The 21435-nt window shown below is 48.4% G+C and overlaps 1 protein-coding gene across 2 annotated transcripts in view; it reads right to left on the bottom strand.

The window, feature by feature from the left end:
- PLEKHM2 (pleckstrin homology and RUN domain containing M2) overlaps positions 1–21435 on the bottom strand; it is a 58026-nt gene that overhangs the window by 20256 nt on the left and 16335 nt on the right. The window contains exons 2-7 of one of the 2 annotated variants that reach the window (XM_054009151.1): positions 12152–12258; positions 11452–11561; positions 9978–10077; positions 8450–8537; positions 6206–6392; positions 3618–3677 (exon numbers count right to left, since the gene is read on the bottom strand). In XM_054009151.1, coding sequence (XP_053865126.1) covers positions 3618–3677; positions 6206–6392; positions 8450–8537; positions 9978–10077; positions 11452–11561; positions 12152–12258 — 652 coding nt within the window. The remainder of the gene's footprint in view (positions 1–3617; positions 3678–6205; positions 6393–8449; positions 8538–9977; positions 10078–11451; positions 11562–12151; positions 12259–21435) is intronic. The other variant, XM_054009152.1, reaches the window with a different exon arrangement.

Below are 21435 nucleotides of genomic sequence, written 5' to 3'. Positions count from 1 at the left end.
AATCAGAGAAATAGTTCAGAGAAACTATCCGAGCAGAGGCGGCCAGTTCTCCACTAAGGGGTAGCGGTGGATTTAGTTGCCTTTTCCCTATGGAGCTCAGGTTACATTAATGCTCAGACTCCCTTTGCCAGGAGCTCTCTGCTTTGGAAAGAGAAGTTCTGAGATTGCAGCGGACGGACCGTTACAGCAGATGCTACTTTTCTCATGGTCGACAATAAACAGAGGAGCCTGAGGTGTGGGCAGAGAACTACATCACTCACCCAGCAGCAAGAGAGAAGAAACGACACCGAGAACAAAAAAGTCTTAGTACAACCGGCTGGGCCGATGTTAGTGGTAATGGACAGAAGATACTGATTTGTGGACTCATGCAATTCTCGCTCAGGGTTATCGGTCCACAAAATCAAGCCAGGTAAAGGAACATTACCATGCCCTTTAGACAGATATTCTCAGGCCACATAAGAATCTATCAATGTTCCTGCAAGCAGGGATATTAAGAAAATGTTAGCAGGAAATTAATTTCAGATTCATGATCATGGGTGTTTGCAGTGGAAGCCACAATCTAAAGCGTTGGGCTCAGCCAATCAAGAAACAGAAACAATAGCCTGCTACGCTTAACAGAATTAAGCGACTCTGTCCAGTAATGTACACTTGACAGGTAGGTTTTGTTTTCCTAATGCAAACAGGTTTTTATAAAATCCAATGTTAAGAGATGGTTTGTGAATATGAATTTTGAAACAGTGTTTTTGTTTAAATTTAAACATTGCCCTGTCATATCAGTGACAGATCTGAAACCACAGTGAAAGTGAAACTGACTAGATGCAAACGTGAAACTGACTGGTCTATTTTCACCATCCAAATTGAGTAAAACAGAAAAATGAAATGACTTTTTAAGTTCTATTTCCATTTCAGCCACCTAATTTGTTATCTTTATTACCAATAAGGTTATTTGGTTTTGTCTAAAATACAGGGTTTATTCTGACAGGGTCCATTTAAATGGGGAAGGATGAAGGGAGGGGTACAAATTCTTAACTGTTTGATTTTTGTGTATACGATTAGAAATCCATTTAGTAAGCTAAGGTAGGAGAGAAGGGTCTTTTTGATGCAAGCAAGGTTATTGCAGGGAGGTCTGATCAGTACTGCAAAATCGGATCCTTATGATTCAGGGCCAGAGGTGAAAGTAACTTAAAGGACTTACCGGTACGGCCGGAGTCCTGAGCGGGGGTGTGGCCTCAACCGGAAGAGGCGGGGCCTCAACCGGAAGAGGCGGGGCCTGGCTTTTAAATCACCCCGGAGCTACCAGCTGCAGAGGCGGCTGGGAGCCCCGGGGCTCAGGGGTGAATTAAAGGACCCGGGGCTCCGGCCACAGCGTAGCTCCGGGCCCTTTAAATCACCGCCGCGGAAGCCAGTCCAGTCCGGCACGGCGTACTGGCTCTTGCCGGTACGCCGTACCATACTGCACCGGCTTACTTTCACCTCTGTTTAGGGCCCAACCTTGCAATCTGACCCCCATGGGTGGCTCCATGCCCCCAAGGATCAGACTGCACAGCTGGGGCTGTGTTATAGTGGCATGAATGGAAATTGCTCATAGAAGCAGCACAGATCTTGCACAGTAAGGAGGATTAAACCACAGCCCACACAACAACACAGACTATTAAGTAGCCCATTGTTTCTTATTTTAAAAATGAAATTAATATTCTCTGCGTTTTCAAAATGTATTTACAAGTTTAGGGAACAAACACCATTGTTATATTGGTATGAAACACTAGAATTAATCACAACCTCTCAACAGCCAATCAGGCTTGTCATAAGATGACACCCTGGATGCTGCCTGGCTGGGGGCGGGGAGGAAAGGGGGGATGACACGACAATAATAACTGATAATACATACAGCACCATACCCACCTACTACACCCCCATTAAACACCAACACCAAAGCCAGCAACCAGGAGTGCTGTCCAATATCCCCTGTCCAGCAATCCACAGCTGCATCAAACCTAATTTCTTCCATCCATGGTAACCAAAGGGCCCAATCAAAACATTATGGCTAAAGAAAGCCCCCAGCCTCTCTAGCAGAAGCTGCTGTGGGTAGAGGTGGGGGAACATTGGCTTTTGGGGGGATCACAGTTCCAGGACCCCTCGGGAGGAAGTGCTGGAGGGAACAGTGGCTGTGAGGAAACACATACAGATTATTTAATTCCACTCTTTCCAGGAATGATCAGAATAGCAGACGCTGTTAGTACCCTGGCTGCAGAGAACTCCAGAGCTAGGCCAAACCCTGTGTTAACGGCATGTGACTGCAACAGGAAAAGGTTCAGTGGTTTTGTGTTTTCGGCAACTCAGAATGTGCTCTGAAAACCAAAGAGTGTCTTTTGTGCTTGGAGAGAGAGAGAGAAAGTTTATAGAGAGAGAGAATGTTAGAAACCAAAAGCCATCCTAATGGAATTCAAGCAGATCTTTACCAAAATGCTGTATGAGGTACTGGTTTGATGATAATAATACAAAACAATTTCAGCTGAAGGAATCTATCAAGCTTTTAGGTAGAAATGACAGAAAATATATACGTATATTTCCTCCGTGGGTAAAGAAGACAGATTTCCTAATCCAATTATATATGAACAATACACAGAGCTGTCTAGTCGTGTCTTTATGTGAGTGGAGATGATGTATTCCAGACAGAGGAAGTAGAATAGATTCCTATAAAATGGAGATGTGCCCTTTACTCTAAGAAATAGAGATTGCTGACAGCCAGGGCTAAAAAGGGGAGCAATGACCAAACAAAATAAGGTCATTATGGCTTTGATAGGTAGTTTAACCCAAGAGGGAAGCCTAAGTCAAGGCCTGTGAAGGGGAGAAGAAAAAAAAAAAAAAAAAAAAAACTTAAAAATGAACAAAAATTCTATTAAAAGTAGAATTCCATCAGAAGCCATTTTCAATATCCTGTTGGGTAATTTATGAATGTAGATCTCTTGCAATATCCAGGCACACATCTGCTCATCAACACATCTGCTCTTTACCACATGAAGGAAATATAGAGCTGTATATTGAGAAGGAACGCTTTGGTACTTTAGTTTATAAATACCTGGTACATTTGGGATGTTCCCTGATCACTGTGTGTCAGTTTCATGGCAGGAGTAATTTAACAGGTTTCTTTATTAGTCCGGTAAAAAGATTCCTTTATTAATCCAGCTCCCATAATATATTAGATAGTCATTTTATTAAACAAATCCAATTTCACTTGATAGAAAGTTCAGCTACAAATGACCTGAGCAGGGTATCTTAAAACCATCGGTCGACACGTATGCCAGGTGCAAGTGACACATTAATCAGAATCAGGAGAAACAGTCACAACGTTCTGTGACGTATAGTAATGTCAGAATCTCTGTGGAGCGCTCAGTAACTGGAGGGAAACCTCACACCCGAGCATACGGAGTAGGTGACACAAAGCTCCAACTCTGCGGTCAGAAGATCCATTCAACGCAGAGCTTGTTTCTGCTGCTACAGAATTCCATCAAGATTAGAATATTCGTTCTTATTTAAAAAAATCGATTGCATGCAGCAAGCTTGCTATGGAAAGGATGCAGAAGAGATAAACATGGTAACAGATGACTATGTCCCACCTTCCCAGGCTGAGCTGGGTATGGACGGCACTGCGGGAAAGACATCTCCAAAATCATAATCTACAAAAATGAGGGATAAAACGGAGGATTAGAAACACAAGTAGTCAGGAGGAATGGTGGACATGGGGAGCATGTGAACAGTGAGGGGTAAACAAAATAATCATCTGAAAAGAATGAGAAACTGGTTAGGAAACGTGTATGTAAAAGGAAGTCAGCCTTACTAATTACCGTTGTTTGTATTAAATTAGCTTCTAAGGCCCCCCGATAGAGATTGGGGCCCCATTATGCTAGGGGTTGTAAAGTTAACATTGGAAAACAGATGATTGGTGTAGCATACCTAAAGGCATGTGCACTGGGCTGGGGGCCAGGAATTCCAACCCCAGCTCCACCAATGACTTGAGGGATCAGCTTGGTGATTACTTACCCTCTCTGTGCCTCAGTTTCCCCACATACACTTGCCTCCCAGAGGTATTGTGCTGTTTAATTCAGTAACGTTTACAAAGCCAGGGGCTAGACTAAGGGGAAAAACTGGTCCTCTGAATAAGCTCCACCTACAATCCCAGAGTAGCTGGGTGTTCCTATTACAATGATCAGCAGTGAAACAGTTAGTGAGTTAATGTCCAGTTGTCATTGTTATGCTTCAGAGTCAACAGCCCGCTGAGAGGAATGGGGGCTGCTCATATATAACGCAGAACCCAACACCTGACACCCTGCAGCAAGCCCATGTAAATAACATTGTGTGCTGATTGCACGTTCCAGCCAACGGTTCGAAAGCACTTTGGAAACTTTATTTTACTGAGTCCCCTACATCGCTGTGAGAGGGGGATGGGACAGCCAGTATGGTCACGCAGTGAATCTGTGCCAGAGCCAAACCCAGCACCTAGCAGCTGGGACTCCCAGTTCCCATTTCTAAATCACACTTCCAGCTTCTTGGGAGTTTCAGCCTCACAGCTGCATCTCCTGCCTTTAACCCTTAAGCTTATTTGTGCACCGTATTAACACTGTGGCCACACAATGGCAATATCAGACGAATGGACATTCCATAAGCGATTATTCCCGGGATCCAGACATGTTCTGCGGATGGCGACAGAGCAGGGGGTGGGTTACATCTACAATGGAGACCTGACACGCTGGGAGCCAGGAGTCTGGGCTAAGTCTCCAGTATAATGGCAGAGACCCAGAGCTTGGAGATCAATACAAAATGGACTGATTACTGCTAAGTCTGCCCTCTACCCTGCTCTGCCTCCAATCTGTGTGGCTGGGGCTTTCAGCATTGCTCCTGACTGCCTTCCGACAGTAACAACAGGCTGGCTGTACTGTGGAGGTCAGGAAGGCTGCTGACTTAGTTAAAATTGCTGTGAACTTCACTACTGTGTGTAGCTGGAAGACATTTATCCCAACTGGGCCACCCTCCTCCCTTAAAACCTGTAAATACCCCTGTTTCTATTTTGCAAACCGACAATAGGGACTGGCAGATCCCACTGAAAAGGCCATCCCAGTCCTGTCAAGTTGGCCCAATCATGGACTCTGTATCCAGAGCCCCACAGCACAGGGCCTGAGGCAAGGTCCCCTGCCGATTGGCTGAATGATTGCCCAGGGCTTTTCAGCTGATTCTGTTTTTGTTTTGTGGACAAGAGAACAAGCCCAGAGGAAAGGGCTTAAAGACTAATGCTTGGAGTTTTATTTCCCTTGCTTAGCTGGGAACAGCCCTCGCAGGTCCATTTTAACGCACCACGCAGGTGTAACTGTTATACATGAACCTCTGTAGATCGACGACCTAAACACCACATTGAAGCAGGAGGCCTATGCTTAAGCAGACTCTGGCTTTTGCTCTTCAGGCCTGACAGAGGTAGCTGCTGAATCTGCCAGGGGGAGAAGCAAGCCCAGCCTCCCTGCAATTAGTGCCCAAGGGCAGGTGGATGTATAGGAGCAATTAAACCAAGGAGACGGGTGTCCATCCTCTGGGCTTTAAACCGAATCGGAGCCTTACCGCCCCACCTTTCCCGCTGGAGAATTCCACTGAATAACAGTGAGCTCCTGCAAAAAGGAGCGTCCCGCCCTGTAGCACCGGTGGAATTTTAAGACTGAAGAACTGGAAGGTGCCCTGATGCAAAGAAAACATCAAAGACAAATGTGGGTTGGAAAACTTTTATCTTCAGTCTAGGCAGGAGAGTCTGGCAGTTTGGGTCAAGATGGAGCAAAGCATGCTGGGACCTGTAGTCTCCACTGGCCACACCTCTGCATGCAAGACTGAGGTGGCTCAGAGTGCTAACTAGGGGCCCACTCCTGGCCACTACAATCGGCTCATCACCCAGTTCCCACAGCTTGTCTCATCTGGCCCAGTGGGTTAGTGATTCTTAACAAATGGAACAGCACATTATTGGATATATGGGAAGGCACCGGTGTTGCCCAGCTACAAAGCTTTAATCATAGTCCCAGTGAGAAGAGATGCCAACCAGACCTCTGCTGGGTTGGGTATTGTCCTAGAACCTGGGAGCTTTTCTCTCGTTCTTCTGTAGCATTCAGGTTCTCGTGCAAACAGATGCTGCACATCCACCCCCCGCCCCCCGTCCTGGGTGGCCACTTACCCTCACTTGAAGGTGCAATGGCACTGTCGTCCCACTCCAGATTGGTCGAGGTGACTGAGTTGAAGGAGTTGAGCGACAGGCTGTCTGAGCCATGGATGGAGCTGGGCAGGCGATCCTCGAAGTCCAGCAGATACTGAGGCTTGTAGTAATCGGGCATGTATGGCGCCAGGTCCAAGTAAGGGGCGTCCTGAGAGCAGAGCCAGAGAGGAGAGTCCCTGCATCAGACGCAGCCTTTCCTCTGACATCTCAGCCAGTGATGACATTATACAACACGGGCGGCCGTGTGGAACACAAACATGACATTAGATGTCCAAACAACCTGGTTACGCACGGTTAATAAACGAAGGGATGAGCAGAGACAACATTTCAGTGCCTTGTTTTTCCTTCACTCTGAAAGCACTAGCCAGTAGCAGGCAAATTGTGTACGGCACCGAGCAAGCTTCCACCACACAGATGTACCATTGCACATCAATCCTGACCCTGCAGGACCCGTTCTTGTTCCTCTCCTGGGCTCCCCCACCCAGCTCTGCCAACGCGCTTCAATCCTGACCCTCCTGCAAGCCCAGCCCTTCCCACAGCTCTGTCAGCGCTCCTCAGCCTTGCCTTTGCAGCCCCCCTGATGAGGACAAGGGTTGTACGGTAGCTCGTGATGTGACTAAGTCTCTACTGGGGACTGAACTGGTGCCGTTGTTTGGAAAAGTTCTCCCCTGACTGAGAAGGAAGCCTTGCTGGACATATGACTTCATTATCCCTCAGGCTGTTATCAAATATTTTGGTTCCATAATTGCAGAGCTACAAAGGGAGCCCTAGGAAATACAAGCCAGAGTTAGATTTAATCGCATTTCTAGTTCCACACATGTATACATGGAACTCTAGTTATTGACACTGGCTAACACAATCTCTTCTCTTGTAGCACACAGATGCTGAGGAAACAAAACTGACTTGCTGATCCAGCAGCAGGCCACTTGTGCTGACCGGACACCGGAGGAGGAAGGGGACACCACCAGGAAATTGAACCTGCAGCAGGAAGCAAACCTGTGCCAGCCACAGAGTAGCTGATGGAAATAGACTCAATGGAGAAAGCGAACCAAATGTCACACCTCAAATGGACTTCAGTGAAAGCTTCAGTGTAGCTTCCTGTCCAAAGTTCAGAACAGAAACCTTCGTAGCCACGGTATTCTAAACACACACGCAGTAAGGTCAACAGACAGTCTGCCATCATGACCATTTCCTCTCCTCAGGGCTAGAGTTCTTTGCACTTTTGCTTTAGGGTGGACAGGCAGCCGAGTGGCTACAGACGCTCAGTGCTGCTTAGATAACAGCACAGCATGGGAGCACGGGGAACAACCTCCATTCTTTCCTCTCCGTCCATGGACATGATGGGCTCTATCTCCTCTAGTTCTGCAGTCACTTTTCCCCACAAGTAGGGATTTTGGAACCTACATGTTTGGTTCCTAGAAACCCCCAACCTGGAAATCCCTCCCTGACTCACTTTCATTGGTCTGTTACTACATGAGATCCACCTTCACCACCTGGAAGGCCCTATGTCAACTCATCCTCATCAGCATCTCTCCTCTCCCTCCCTCCCCCAATTCAAATCTCCACCTCCGCCCTCCCCCCACTTCATTTCCTTCTCCCATTCGTTGTGCCTTCTACCATGCTGCCCTCATGGTCGTGTTTATCTATCACGCATCCCCCCTCCAAGACTCATTCCCCCCATGTTCTCCTAGCCAGGGAGCCTGGCCACTTCCCTTTCTTGAATGGCTGAAAGCATCTTGTCCTATCGGTCTGGGGTTGTGAGCTCCGGAGGCAGGGAATGTGTGTTTCACTTAGGCTTTAAAGCAATGTGCATATTATGGTGCAAGGCAAATGATTTATAATAATAAGTCTTTGCCAGAGCTTGGCAAAAATTTCCCTTAGTAGAAGCCCCTGTTCCTTGCCCGACATGACAACCCTATGCTGCCTTCTCCCGGCCGGGCCCAGGGCGGAGAATGTCATTTTTTGTAGAACTGGAGAAGTGCTGACTTGTGAAACTGGATGATGTCTCTGACCAAGGGCTAGTCTGAACTACTGCAGCAGAGAAGCTCTGAGAGTGCATCTCTCTGGCAGGCACCGTGGACAGTCAAGGGGCAGAGTTTATTAACTATTAAGCTGGCCCAAGCTTCAAATGGTGTATGGGGTTTTCCTGCTCTACAGCCTTTCTATCCAGCAGCGAAGACAGTGAAACAAGACAGTAATTCTCACCAGATCCAAGTCAAAGCGGATGAATTCCAGCCCAGATACCAGCGTCAGGAACAAAGTCAGGTGATCATGACTGCAGACCAGGGCATTCCTGTGACACAGATACAATATGAGAACGTTCAGCTTTGGCATGGAGACAAAACAGTTGCGAGTGTCCTCACCGAGCACATGATCTTACAAATCAAAACACATTCTCCACCCATCTGGTTTCCAGGACATGACCCTGAGCTACACTGTAAACAACCTTAGACTCAGACAGCCGAAGTGGGATCGCATTGTTTTTAGCACGTCAAGGTTTCTCTTTGGTTTCTGTGCTCGAGGCAAACCAGGGTTGAATGGCTGTGAAGGTAGCACACTTCTCTTGCAGGCTCAAAGAGCAGCTGGCTGCACTTCCTTTAGACATTTGCCCTTTCCTGAGTTAAGATCAGCCTTCGGGGCACGCCGTAACCATCTGTCCTCTGGAAGAAAGAGGCAGACAGGGAGTCTCCTTGAAAACCTTGAGGATCAAGAGACACCTACTAGACCTGCAGTGAGGGCATCAAATTAGCCAAGAAGCTGGTGAGCTCTCTTTTTTAAAAGTATAGCCCACATGCTTACCAAATTCATCGCAAGCATTGGTCAAGTGGCAGGCCCTCTAGCGCCCCTCACTGCAAAATAAAAACAGTTATGGTCTCCTTTGAACATCTGTGGGGCGGGGGGACAGGGGAAGAGCGGGTCAAAGTCATTCAAGACAGAGAGAAGCAAAGTACAGTAACACAAAGCAGGTGTGACATTCAGGAGGTACCTGTAGTAGCCCAAACAGTTGTGAACACATTCCGAGAGGCTGCCAGGATCATAAACCATGTAATAATTGCTATGGGTAAAATGTTCAAAGGGGCCTGAGGGACTTAGGAGCCTAAGTCGGATTTTTCAAAATGATTTAGTCCCTTGGGAGTCTCATTGAAAGTTGGTGGGATTTTTCGCCTCTTAAGGTCACTTATGCACCTTTACAAATGTTACCAAATGTCAATAAAGGGTGTAAGAGAATGTGCCTTATCCCTGCCTTACTGGTCTCTGTCTAGTTTATTAAAGACAATCACGGTCCCACATACTCCATACTCTTGTTGATGTTTAGAAGGAGGAGTTGGCCATGACAAGCAAGTGCCATGCAGCCATACGCCACCATCCAGGAGCGAGAGACTGGCTCCATGCAGCTGAAACTCCATGAGCGGGTCCCCCGGCTCGCTCCAGGCAGGGTTACATAGAACAGGCACACCTTCCTCTTTGCCTGGGAGGTCACAGTGCACCAGCAATGCCGTCCGCAGCACTAGCCAATCCAGCGCCCGCACAACTGAGGTCTACGACCAGGCCTCTCCCTAGAAACCCAGCTGTAACCACTCAGTGTTTCCAAAGACCTTGGGGGAGGGAGTGGAACCTGATTTGCTGCAAGTTTGTTTCAAGCAAAATGGAGATTAGCTTCCTAAAAGGAGACTGTAACCAGCAGCGGAGGCCAAGAGACAGCTGGCAGGGCTGAGAGGACAGCGCTACTCACTTGACATAGTACTTATGCAGCAGACTTAGATTCTCCTGAAACAGCCTTAAGTAGCTCTCCAGCGAGTTCTCATTGAGGGCCAGGTACAGCCAAGCTCGACCTGAAACAAGCATCAAAGGTTATTTACCAGCAGACCCTGCTTTCCAGAGCTGGGCAAATACTGGGAGGGGGAAAAAAAAAAAAAAAAAAGACCTACAAATATTCATTCCTATTTTTAAAGCAGTTTGCTGAGACCGTTCGAGCCCCGTCTGCAGTCACGTGCCGTGAATAGTCTAGTGAACCAGAGCACGGGCAGGAACGTTCCTGGACGCAGAGATTTGAAGAAAGCAGTAGCAGGAAATTAATTTCAGATTCATGAGCATGAGCGTTTGCAGCGGAAGCCACAATCGGAAGAGAGCTGTGCTCAACCAATCACAAACCAGAAACCATTCAACGTGCCCTACGAGGGCAATCCAAAGCTAAAGCACCTGTTATTTCAAATGGCGACTAATTACAATGAACAGCTCAGGCAGGATTAACAGGCCAAGAATCACTCCCTAAATCCTTTCAAATAACGAGCAGGATACTCGACAATCAGGAGCTGCTGGAGGACAACGTGGGAGCGGAAAGAGAGGTGAATTCCACTGAAAGATGAGGAATGCGCTCTGCTCTGCTCTCCTCTCATCGGGGTAGGGAGGAAGCGGTGGGAGGAGAGTAGGGATAATCTGGTAGAGCAGGGGGGCTCTCGACAGCACTCCTGCTCAAAGCTGGCCTTGATGTGAATTGGTTCCAGGCACTTTTAATAATGGGCAAAAAACATCTGCACATTTCACATCACATGTCCTCTGTCTATCTCAAAGGAAAAGGTGCTTCAGTACCCGTGGCAGTTACACAGTAACCTTCTGGGACAGAATGGGAGGGGCCTATACAAATCACCTAGGGCCAAAATCTCTCCTACAAGCCAATTCCACAGCCTGGCTGGTTTGTTTGTGTCAGAGATGCATTAGAATCACATCCAGACCTTCGATTCAGAAAAGTCTGGCTATGAGATCTGTGTGCAAACCCCAAAAGGGGACAATCAGGAGACATCCTATAAGACACTTCACTGCCGTGCCCAGCCCAGTTTTCTGGTGCTGGTGCTGTCCAAATCCTGCGTTTGGATATTTCAATCTGTATTTGCATGTTTCAACCCGGTCTTAGGGCCCAAGTAATCTATGGGCTTCTATGCCCAGATCTGAGCATCCAAATGGGGGATTGAGGCATTCCACTAACACCTGGTAACTGGGCTTGCAGCATTTCTTATTAAAATTGTCTCACTCCAGGTGATCTACGCACCTCTGTAACAAACAGCCTGTGCTACCTATGGTCACCACACAACGACTCCCTACTTCCTGGTCTGGCAATAACGCCGACTCAGATCTCATGCCAGCTTTCCTAGAACTGCGACTCGCCCACTGAGAGAGCTGCCCTAGAAGGTGAAGAATAAAATACTCACTGCGCCCCAAATTGGTGGTGACATGTTGCAGGACTTCTATCTGCTTGATGGCTTCCCTGCGGGTGAAGTGAACGACCAGCACCCAGTAGCCTGAAGAGAGATCTTGCAGCCTGGGAGAATGGAAACAGAAAGGATAATTAAGGAAATAATTCATCGCTTTCAGACCCTGAAGCAAATAAGTTATTGCCTAGAAAGAGTGGACGGAGGGATGCGCTCTCCATAGTCCATACTGGAAACCACCTAACCTTGAATGTCGTCATGGTGTCTCAGCATCCGGCTGGGACAGGATAAGCTACAGAGGGTTTTCTAATTGGGACGACTTTTTCAAAACCCAAGCACCGGGTTCTGAATAAAAAACAGAGGGGAGAAGGGGAGGAAATTCAGAGAGGTGGGAGCGGGAGAGAACCTTTCAAATGGTGAGGGAAAGACAAAAGAAGGAAGAGATTGGAAAGGAGGAAACAAGAATTGGGGCCCTAATCTTGGTGCCCTGCAGTATTTTTTTCCAGCTAGGATGACCTCGACACCGGGGTTTAGAAGCAGGTAGTCAAAATATGCATCCAGGGATCCCACTAGGACACTGCATAATGAAATCATTTGTTCCCCTTCCTGAACACCCCATCCCTTCTTCAAGCCCAGCTCTGTAATGTGGGTGGGGCACAGGCCGGCCGAACGCATCATCCCACAGCATGGTAGATCTTACCCATAAAGCAGAGCGTGGTCCAGGTGCTCACATAGCCGCTGCAGGACTTTGTCATGATTCCTAATTGCTGGGGTCTCATCCTCACAGGCTGCAAAGTAACTCTGCAACTGAAAATAGAAGAGACGGTGTCAGCTACCACGCAGAGGACATTACAATCTCTAGGGCCATATTCATACATTCCTTCAGTGACCCGCCCTGATGTAAGGAAACCCCCAGCCCTTAACTCACCCATATGCAGTTTCAGGGCCATATTCAGACCTGGGGCAAACAAGTGCAATTCCATCAGACTTCACTCCTATCTCCTCGCAGCCTTAGTGCCCTACCGGACAGACGACATACTGGACTGCAAGACTCTCCCCATGGCTTGCTGAGCACATTGAAAAACCCGCCAGCTTGCACCCACGTGTACATGTTTGGCAGGCGATTTTCCAAGCGGCACAGAGACATGTGCCACAGGTCAGCCAGCAGGGCTGTGCTTTTAAAGGGAAGGGATTTCAGAGCAGGATTCATATTTCTTTATTGTCGTTGCATGTTTCCAGCATGTATTTGTGTCTAAATATTTATTCCTTATGCTTTGGATACTAGCCAGTCACTTCAGGACTTTATGAGTCATCAGTTCTTGGAAACACCGGCCAATCTTGGCCCATTTTGAATGAGAAGTGCTGAACAAACAGCCTGTTGAACAGCCTGGTTTTAGAGATGGCGCTATGACCTCCCCAGGCCTCTGGAGCCAGCCAGGGAACGGCAAAGTGTCTGGACCTCCTCTACTGTTCCAAACAAGCAAATTCTTATTGCCCCAACCATGGATGATGTGGCTACTCGATGCACAAGCTGAAAATCAAAGACTCTGCTTCCTGCGACGAGAACATCCAAACCACCCAACGCATCAGAATGCAGTGCCTCAAATATGGCTTCAGAGGTGAACTGGATGTTAGCCACAATGTCACAAAGGAGACCTCGAAATGGCGTATGGACGTACAACAGCATCTAGAGAACATTGCTCTGGAGACGCCATAGGTGCGCACGAGCGAGAGATGGCAACAATTTTCACTGGATTCACAAGAGCTGCGCTCACAGGCGCCAACTTTCCTTGGCGCCGGAGGGTGCTCGCGCCCCCCCGCCCCCCCTCCGACACCGCCCCCTCCCTGCCCTATTGGACCCCTCCCCAAATCCCCACTCCGGCCCCGCCTCTTCTCTGAGCACGCCGCATTCCTCCTCCTCCTCCCCACAGCGGTTTCGCGGCACAAGCGCTGGGAGGGAGGGGGGAGAAGCAGGACTCGGCGGCATGCTCAGGGGAGGAGGTGGAGGCGGGCGGAGGCAGAGGTGAGCTGGGGCGGGGAGCTGCTGGTGGGTGCAGAGCACCCGCCACTTTTTCCCCATGGGTGCTCCAGCCCCAGAGCACCCCCAGAGTCAGCGCCTATGGCTGCGCTGACACTAGCGAGACAGGCACTTCACTGGGTGTGGATGTCGTGTCTCTGCTGGTCAGTGCTGAAGTCCCCTCTGCTTTTCTGCCTGGGCAGTCACTAAAGAAACCAGGTTATCGCTGGGGTGAGGAGAGCGTGTGGATCTCTGATGTGTAGGCACGGTTCTCACAGCCGGGCATGTGCGCCAAAACGAACATTCATCATCCAATAGGACAACTGCTCCAAGGTAACATGAGCTCTCCCCAAGCCTCTCGCTAAAAGGTCATGACACATCAATCCAATTCTCCCTTTTTATACAGCTAGCTGGGCTTTGGGGTTAGGGCGCAGGACTGGGAGTTCAGTTCCTGGCTCTGACTGACTCACTGGGGCACCACTGGCAAATCACCACCTCAGTTTCCCCGTCTATAAAATGGGGATAATACCCGGGGAGGGGCTGGAGTTTAATTTATCAATGTTTGTGACGCAGTTAGGGCCCCCCAGGTTACAGGCCCAGGAGAAGCGCCCAGTATTACTATTATTACACAGATGCAAGGAGATGGTCATGCATCTTTGTAATAAATAAAGTATAATTGCAGCTAATTGGCTGTACTAAGCCTCAGACTGACCCACCTGTCTCGAGAATGGTCTTTGGCAGGAGATCTGGGTTCCCATCCCCAGCTTTGTGACTGACTCGCTGTGCAATTTTGGCTGAGTCATTGTGCCTCTGTGCCTCAGTTTCCCCGTCTATAAAACAAGGGTGGCGATACTGTCCTGCCACCCAGGGCGGTAATGAGACTTCCGTTTTTAAGGTCTGTAAAGTGCCCGGAGATCGTCCACACGGAATGCGCGAGACGGGCAAAGAACAGCATTGGGTTCTAGAGGCCGGCTCATTTGCACTGCTCCCACAATGCCGCCTTTCAGGACAGCCTGGTCAGTCACAGAACTGCCCTGGGCTTGGGAAAGAGAGAGACTCGGATGGCAGCTGCCATGGCCTGGTTTAAATACCCAGCTCCAGTTCAGTCTGCCCACATGAACAGTCAGATTTGTTCTGCGTAAGCTTTTAACAGAGCAGAGGTTATGCTGTCATTTCTCCCCAACAGCAGCTGTTCTTGCAGATGGAAGCACCTCGCTAAAGAATGGCTCTGAGCCGCCTTCTGTGATATCAACAGCCTCCACTCCTGCACATTAAAACGCACGTAGGAGGCTGCTCTCCAAAACCTAGCAGCAGGTCTGAGTTGCAAAGCTCGGATGTAGTCCCTTTGCGTGTCTGGATTTGGCCCATCTCTACCCCAATCTTCACATACACTAAACCCTATCACCGCTGGTAATCATGTAGGCAACAGAATACGCCCTTTGAAACTCAGCAAGCACTACAGGAAAGCATTAATAAACCACAATTTAATAAGTCACACCTAGATCTAGCTCAGAGCGGTGCAGCAACTTGTTTTCAAGAGCACCCTGAAGCACTGGGAGGAACAAAATAATCCACAGAAGCATGCGCTCATTTCAGAAAAATGCACTCAACATGTTACTCCACTGTCATGCTGCTGGACATCTCTGCACTGGAGTTAAAAGGTATGTTGGGGGTTCCATTAGACACCGTTTTTCCAGGGGGTTTATAAACCAAATCATGCTTACATGGCTCACAGTTTACAAAACCAGTTCGAAATGATGAAATCAAGGGGTCTGGATGCTATTGCTGGCTCTGCCACAGACTCACTATATGGCCTTGGGCAAGTCCCCTTCCCACTCTGTGTCTCAGTTTCCCAATGTGTAAAATGGAGTATCATCACCGACTCCACAGGCGTGTCGTGAGGCTCCATTCTCAGTTATAAAAGACATTCTGAGGTTACCAAATGAAAGGAACTAGACAAGAACATTATTATTGGCTAGCCACACTTTTTACTACATCAAATCCAGTTGAGCTACGTTTGGATAATCATACTGGATCTAAATGACCAGTGGATCAGATAGGATATCAGTGTAAACAGGGAAGAGACAAGACAATTAAAGCTAGGGCTGTTCCTAGATATTGCAGCACACATTATGTACTTTAAGATTAGACCCGGAGCAGAGACCTCAGCAACATGAAAGAATCACAGGAGGGGATTAAGGACAGAGAGAGGCAGGAACCCTTTCCTTACTACTATTGGCTTAAGTCAGACACTTGTTTGTCTTTGATACTGATAAAGGGCTCTTTGCTAGCGAGGCTCTGAACTGCACACATTCTACCACTGGACTGCTCTCTGACAGTGTTGCATAATTGGGCTTATAAAACAAGAGTCTTCGCCATTAGCCCCTGGGTTCCATTAAGATCAGATTTCATGGCCTGAAAATGGATCTCTCTTTTCTCGTTGCACTTATGCTCAGCCCAGCACATCAGTCAGAAAGGCAGGAAGGCAATTTCACAAGCAGCACTTTCACTGGGATGGGAATGTAGATTCTTAGCGAAGAGACTAGGAGAGAGGCTACAGCCGCAGTATGGGACTGCTCCAGCTGATGGCTCGGAGGGCCCAGACCTTTTACTTCTTGCAGTACATTGTAAATTATTTTTCTGTTTTTGCAAAAAATGCTGAGAGACACTAGAAATCCCCTTAGCGCTAAACCCTAATTCTCTCACACGCTGACTTGCCAGCCTTCTATTATATATCTGGCTTTGCATCTTATTTGGGGCCATTTCTTACACGTACTGAGGATTTATACGGTAGGATTACTGATTACATTGTAATCTTAGTCATATGCCTCACATTAACTACTCCCATATAACATAGGCAGCATGGTAGTGAGGAACCACGTGATTTGCACAATGTGACCCTGAACTAGGCTCCTAGGGAATGAGGGAAATGATCTAATGGGCCTTGATCACCTCTAATTCTTACGACCTCAGACTCCCACCAGCGCGATTTCTGTATAACAAATGAAGGACTCACATGCTTTACAGGTGTTTGTGGTCACCTTTTCCAACTTAGCTATATCAGATCAGACTCTGAAGTGTTTCCAGAGAAGAGGGACCCTGAAGAATTAAAGTGAGGTCTCCCTGCTTAGCTTGGCTAGGAAGCCCACGACTGGAATTAAGAAGACATGATTGGTCATGCTTTGGGTCTGCGAAATCAAGTGCAACAAATGGCAAATGTTGTTTCTTCTACCCAAGCAGAAGAGCACTGGAGACCATCCAATGTCATATCTAGAGAGAGTCCTCCCACGCAGTCTTTGACCGAAGACAAGGAGCTCTCATATTCTGAGCATACTTGCCTTGGCCAGACAATTCATCAGAGCCACTGACATTCTTTCCCGTTCTGATTCCTGTTTCAAGACCAATGTTAGTAGTTTTGAGTTAATAACGAACGCTGAAAACCACAGTTTGATTATCATCTTTTTTCTACCCCCAGCTTCAATGCCAGTGTGATTTTAACCGCTAGCCTCTCTCTCAGTTCAGAAGACACGCTGAGACAAGGTTTTATGGGGCCCTCGATGCAGCCTGTTTGCGCTCAGCATTTTCTAAATGGACAAAGCCCCTGCATTTCAGACACTGACCATCCAAACGGTGCCACATGAGCACAACAGAGAAGCCAGGTTAGAAGTGCTGGCCTAGCCCCTTTCCGGCACTGGCCCAGGACTGAATTTTATCAAGTCCCAGCATCAGACCCATCCAATTTGCAGTCCTCCGATCTAAGGTGGCCCCTGCTTCACTGTTCTCAGCTAGACAGACAGACAGACCCCAGGCTGTTGCTAGTAGCTGTGAAGTGCCAGGCTCAGACAATGAGAGCCAAGCCTTTGGTTGTACGGATTAAGGGGCAGGATTCTCTCTAAGTGCTTTTTCTTTAGCGTGATATCTTAGCGGAGGCTTTAAATCTGGTAGGATCTAAAATGGTTACTGGTTTATGGATTAATTAGGAGTTGCTTCCCACTCAGGGCCAAATTCTGCTCTCAGTCCGAGTGGTGTAAACCCAGCCTCGCTCAATGTCAATGGAATTAGTGCAGATTGATGCTGGAGTAACACAGCAGAGTAGGTGTGTGTGGGGGGAAGGGCTGTCTGGACTCTCAACGTTGGACAAACCCCACTGCACTGTAGACTCCCTTACAAATCATAGACTTCAGGCCAGTATCCCAGGCCCAGTTCAGGAGGAAGTGGGCTTTTAACTGAGGCCTTGGCTACACTTACCCGGTAGTTCGGCGGCGAGCGATCGAACTTCTGGGTTCGACTTATCGCGTCTAGTCTGGACGCGATAAGTCGAACCCGGAAGTGCTCGCCGTCGACTGCGGTACTCCAGCTCGGCGAGAGGAGTACCGCGGAGTCGACGGGGGAGCCTGCCTGCCGAGTGTGGACCGAGGTAAGTTCGAACTAAGGTACTTCGAACTTCAGCTACGTTATTCACATAGCTGAAGTTGCGTACCTTAGTTCGAATTAGGGGGGTAGTGTAGACCTGGCCTAAGACAAAGCAGAAGAGAGCCCTGCAGAGCCAGGGTTTCTGGTGTAGAACTGATCCCACCCAGGGAATCCTACTCCCAAGCAGGAGAAAGACCCGGTTGTGCCTCGGAGCAGCCAGTCCAACCTAGGATGGATGCGTGAAGCCTGAATCATCTGACCACATGGCGTATGTCTGTCTGTCCTGTGTAATCTAGATGGCAGGGAAGGTATCTTTCTCTGTGCTCTCAACTGAGCTGGGCACAATCTGAGCTCTCAGCAATCATTCCAAGACACCCATCATAAAGCCACCGGTGTGGTTCTCAGATTATTCACGGGCTCTATCCCAGGTGGAATCAGATGCTTTTTAGTGCAGTCGTTCTCTTTGTTCCTTCCAAGGCAGCGAGTTCTCCAGGCAGGACTGGCTCCACAACCCCACCAGAATGACTCACGAATAAGGCTGTGCCACTAAGACATGGATCAAAGCTTTTTAATTACTTTTAAATGTATCAGGGAGGCGCTGGCTTCTCTGGAGGTTTATAGAGTAACCGCGATCCATCCTGGAGGCGCTGGTCTGTGTTAGCAGGGCAGAGGTGGTAAGAAGCGATCACCGTTCATGTTTGGCAAAAAGACCATTTAACCCCCCTGGAGCTCACACCCCACTTCAATCTTGATCCCAGTTTATTCCTCCAAATCCTTTCTCCCCACCCTGCTGCATAAAGCTAATCGTATTTTCTCAGCTTTTTGATGGATGAAAATACCCTGGAAGATTATGCTATTAATAGGCAGTTCCAGGGTGGGGGAAGAACAGCAGAATATTCAATTATTCAACATCTATGACAGCCATTATCTCCAGCCAACGCTTTAACACGTTCCCACAGTGAGGAGGCCTAAGGGCCAGGAATGAAGTCACATTTAAAGGCACGGTCCCATTGAGTAACAGATGTAAAGCAGGGTGGGTTCTGATAGGTCCTACACATTTACCCATGGTAGCTCCTTGCTCTGAGGGAGGTGGTTGCTCAGGGCTGGGACAAGCCGAGTTTACAGAGTGCATTGATTTAGGGAATAAAAGTGCTGGATTCCTGACCAAACAAGTGGTGTAATGGACACAGTCCAGTCTGCATTTAAGCCACCTGGAAACTCATCATTATACTGTTAGTAAACAGAATACAGGAGGCTCTGCTGTTTCTCCCTAGGCCCCGTCCTGGGAGGGTCTGCGCACTCCCCACCATCGGGGTTTTCCTCCTTATTTATAAACCACACCCTGGAAGCATGAAATGGCCATTTGCTCCCTTTACCAAAATGGCTTCCCTTCACCATGTATACTACAATAGTACCAACACTTCACTCCTACAGAGTACGGGACTCTCACTGCACAGGCTTAGGGAATACTCCATCCCGCAACGTACAAGCGTTTCCCCATTTTAGAGATGAGGAACTGAGGCACAAGGAGGTTAAGTGCCTGCCACAGAGTAAGTTAGTGCCAGACCCATAATTAGAGAGCAGAAGTTTGTGGCTCATCCCAGCTACGTACAATTCATGCACCATAGGGGAGCAGGAGTAGAATCCAAGGAGTCCCGACAGGTCTCCTTCCAGGACATTAACATATGTCCCTCCAGGACTGACGCTCTTATTCTCGGCTCTGCCACTGACTGGAGAAAGCGGAAGGAGCAGATGCTGAGCAAACTGAAAAATCAGGCCCTCTGCTGACTTCTCATATGATTTTTCAGCCAACTATGAGTCAGAGGCCATACACGCTGATGGAAATCAGCATCGCTCCATTGAAATCAACGGAGCTTTGCTGATTTACTCCAGCAGAGGATCCTACTCATGATTTTTTGTTTTGTAACTTCGTGCTTCTCTCTCAGGGCTGCCATGAGGTATAATTAAGCTAGCAATGCTTGTAACGTGCTTTGAGATCACCAGCTGAGAGGTTCTTTCACATGGCGAGGATGATCTTTATCTCCCCTTCGCCGGGAATTTCTCTTCCCTTGACCATCTCACCTCACCTGCCCGTCTTGCAGTGAGTCTCCGTATGCACACCCAGCACTGGAAGGTCATGATGGTGTATTATCCTTGGCTGAAAGCTCCTGAATACCTCCCTGTCCCGACTATGGGAATTTCCCATTTCTGGGAAGGAATCCAGGTCTCAACAGCAAATAGCTGAACTATTTTAAGCATTTCCTCATTTTCTTCCCCTCCTTCCCCAAACCAATTTAGACTGTTTCAATTACTGTCCCTGTTCTTCCTTTGCACAGCTAGAAACGAGCTAACGCCATTCGTAGCTTACGGCCTGCTTGAGACTCTCCAACATGGCTACGTTTATGGCGCTGGAGAGCAGTCCCGAGAGCTCAACCGGTTTTTTATTTAAGGAACTGCATCACACTGTCCTGCTGCTTGGAAACAGTCAGCAAATCCCCCGGATTAGATCATCTCCTCTGCCTCTGAACGGTGATGGCCACCGAGCATTTTTCATCCAGATTTCTACACATCTCCAAGGAGTTTCTGCAGTGTTTCCCACTAGGGGAAGGAACGTCAGCAGAAACAGAAGTTTCACAACATGCTTCCTGCATTCTTTAAGGAGCCTCTGACACAGGGCATCACCGAGGAGGAACCTGCCTTCTGAACCACAGTGTCAGCGGTGCCAGGGCACGGGCCATTGGCAACACCTTAAAACAGTGTTGGGCATTCTGGTGCTCCTACGGGCAGCATGCAGTAAGTCAGCAAGGCAGTTTCTATTTGAACTGACACTGGGTGCCTCACGAGTCTTTGATGAGCAGGATTCCTAATGCAGCCTTCCCTTCCTTATCTGCCAGACTGCCTTGAAAGCTAGCACTCCTCAACTGCACTCAGCACACAAGGGGCAGACAACCAAGGGGTCCCGTGCAGCCTAGCATTAGCGACAAACTGAACGGGCACAAACATATACATGTGATATTTATCTGAGAAAAATAAATCTCTGTCCGGGAGCGTAGCCCTGCATTGTACATATTCTCTGTCGTGCAAAGCCCGGCTTTGCTACCATTCTGCCACACCCACATCCAATCTACAGCGACGGCCGGGGCGAGTCTAGTGCAAATACATGTGCATGCGATGAGTCTTTCCTCTGCAATGTCAGGAGCTGGGCGATGCACTCGTGTGACTTGTTTTGCTGAAAGGCTCACGGTCATGTGACGGCACCAGCCCCGTGAATGTGGGGCGCCTGTACACAGCAGACACGCACACACAGTGATTCCTCCCAAGGCTGACTCAGGGCCTCTGAATCAAGCCATTTTCATTCGGAGCTGCTGGCTGTTAGCACTGGGGATGCAACCCAAAAACTCCACACCAAACACACCCACAAGAGAGAGCTCCCGGGGTCAATAATGGGGACGGGGTCTCGACGGCTGTGGATCAATGGACCCAGAACCGTGCAAGTGAATTACAGGCACATAGATACATCAGGGGATGGGTGACACGCCCAGCCCCCAAGAAGA

The sequence above is a fragment of the Malaclemys terrapin genome, chromosome 19 (genome assembly GCF_027887155.1).
Source record: "Malaclemys terrapin pileata isolate rMalTer1 chromosome 19, rMalTer1.hap1, whole genome shotgun sequence".
NCBI lineage: Eukaryota > Metazoa > Chordata > Testudines > Emydidae > Malaclemys > Malaclemys terrapin.
This window is presented reverse-complemented; position numbering and strand designations above follow the sequence as displayed.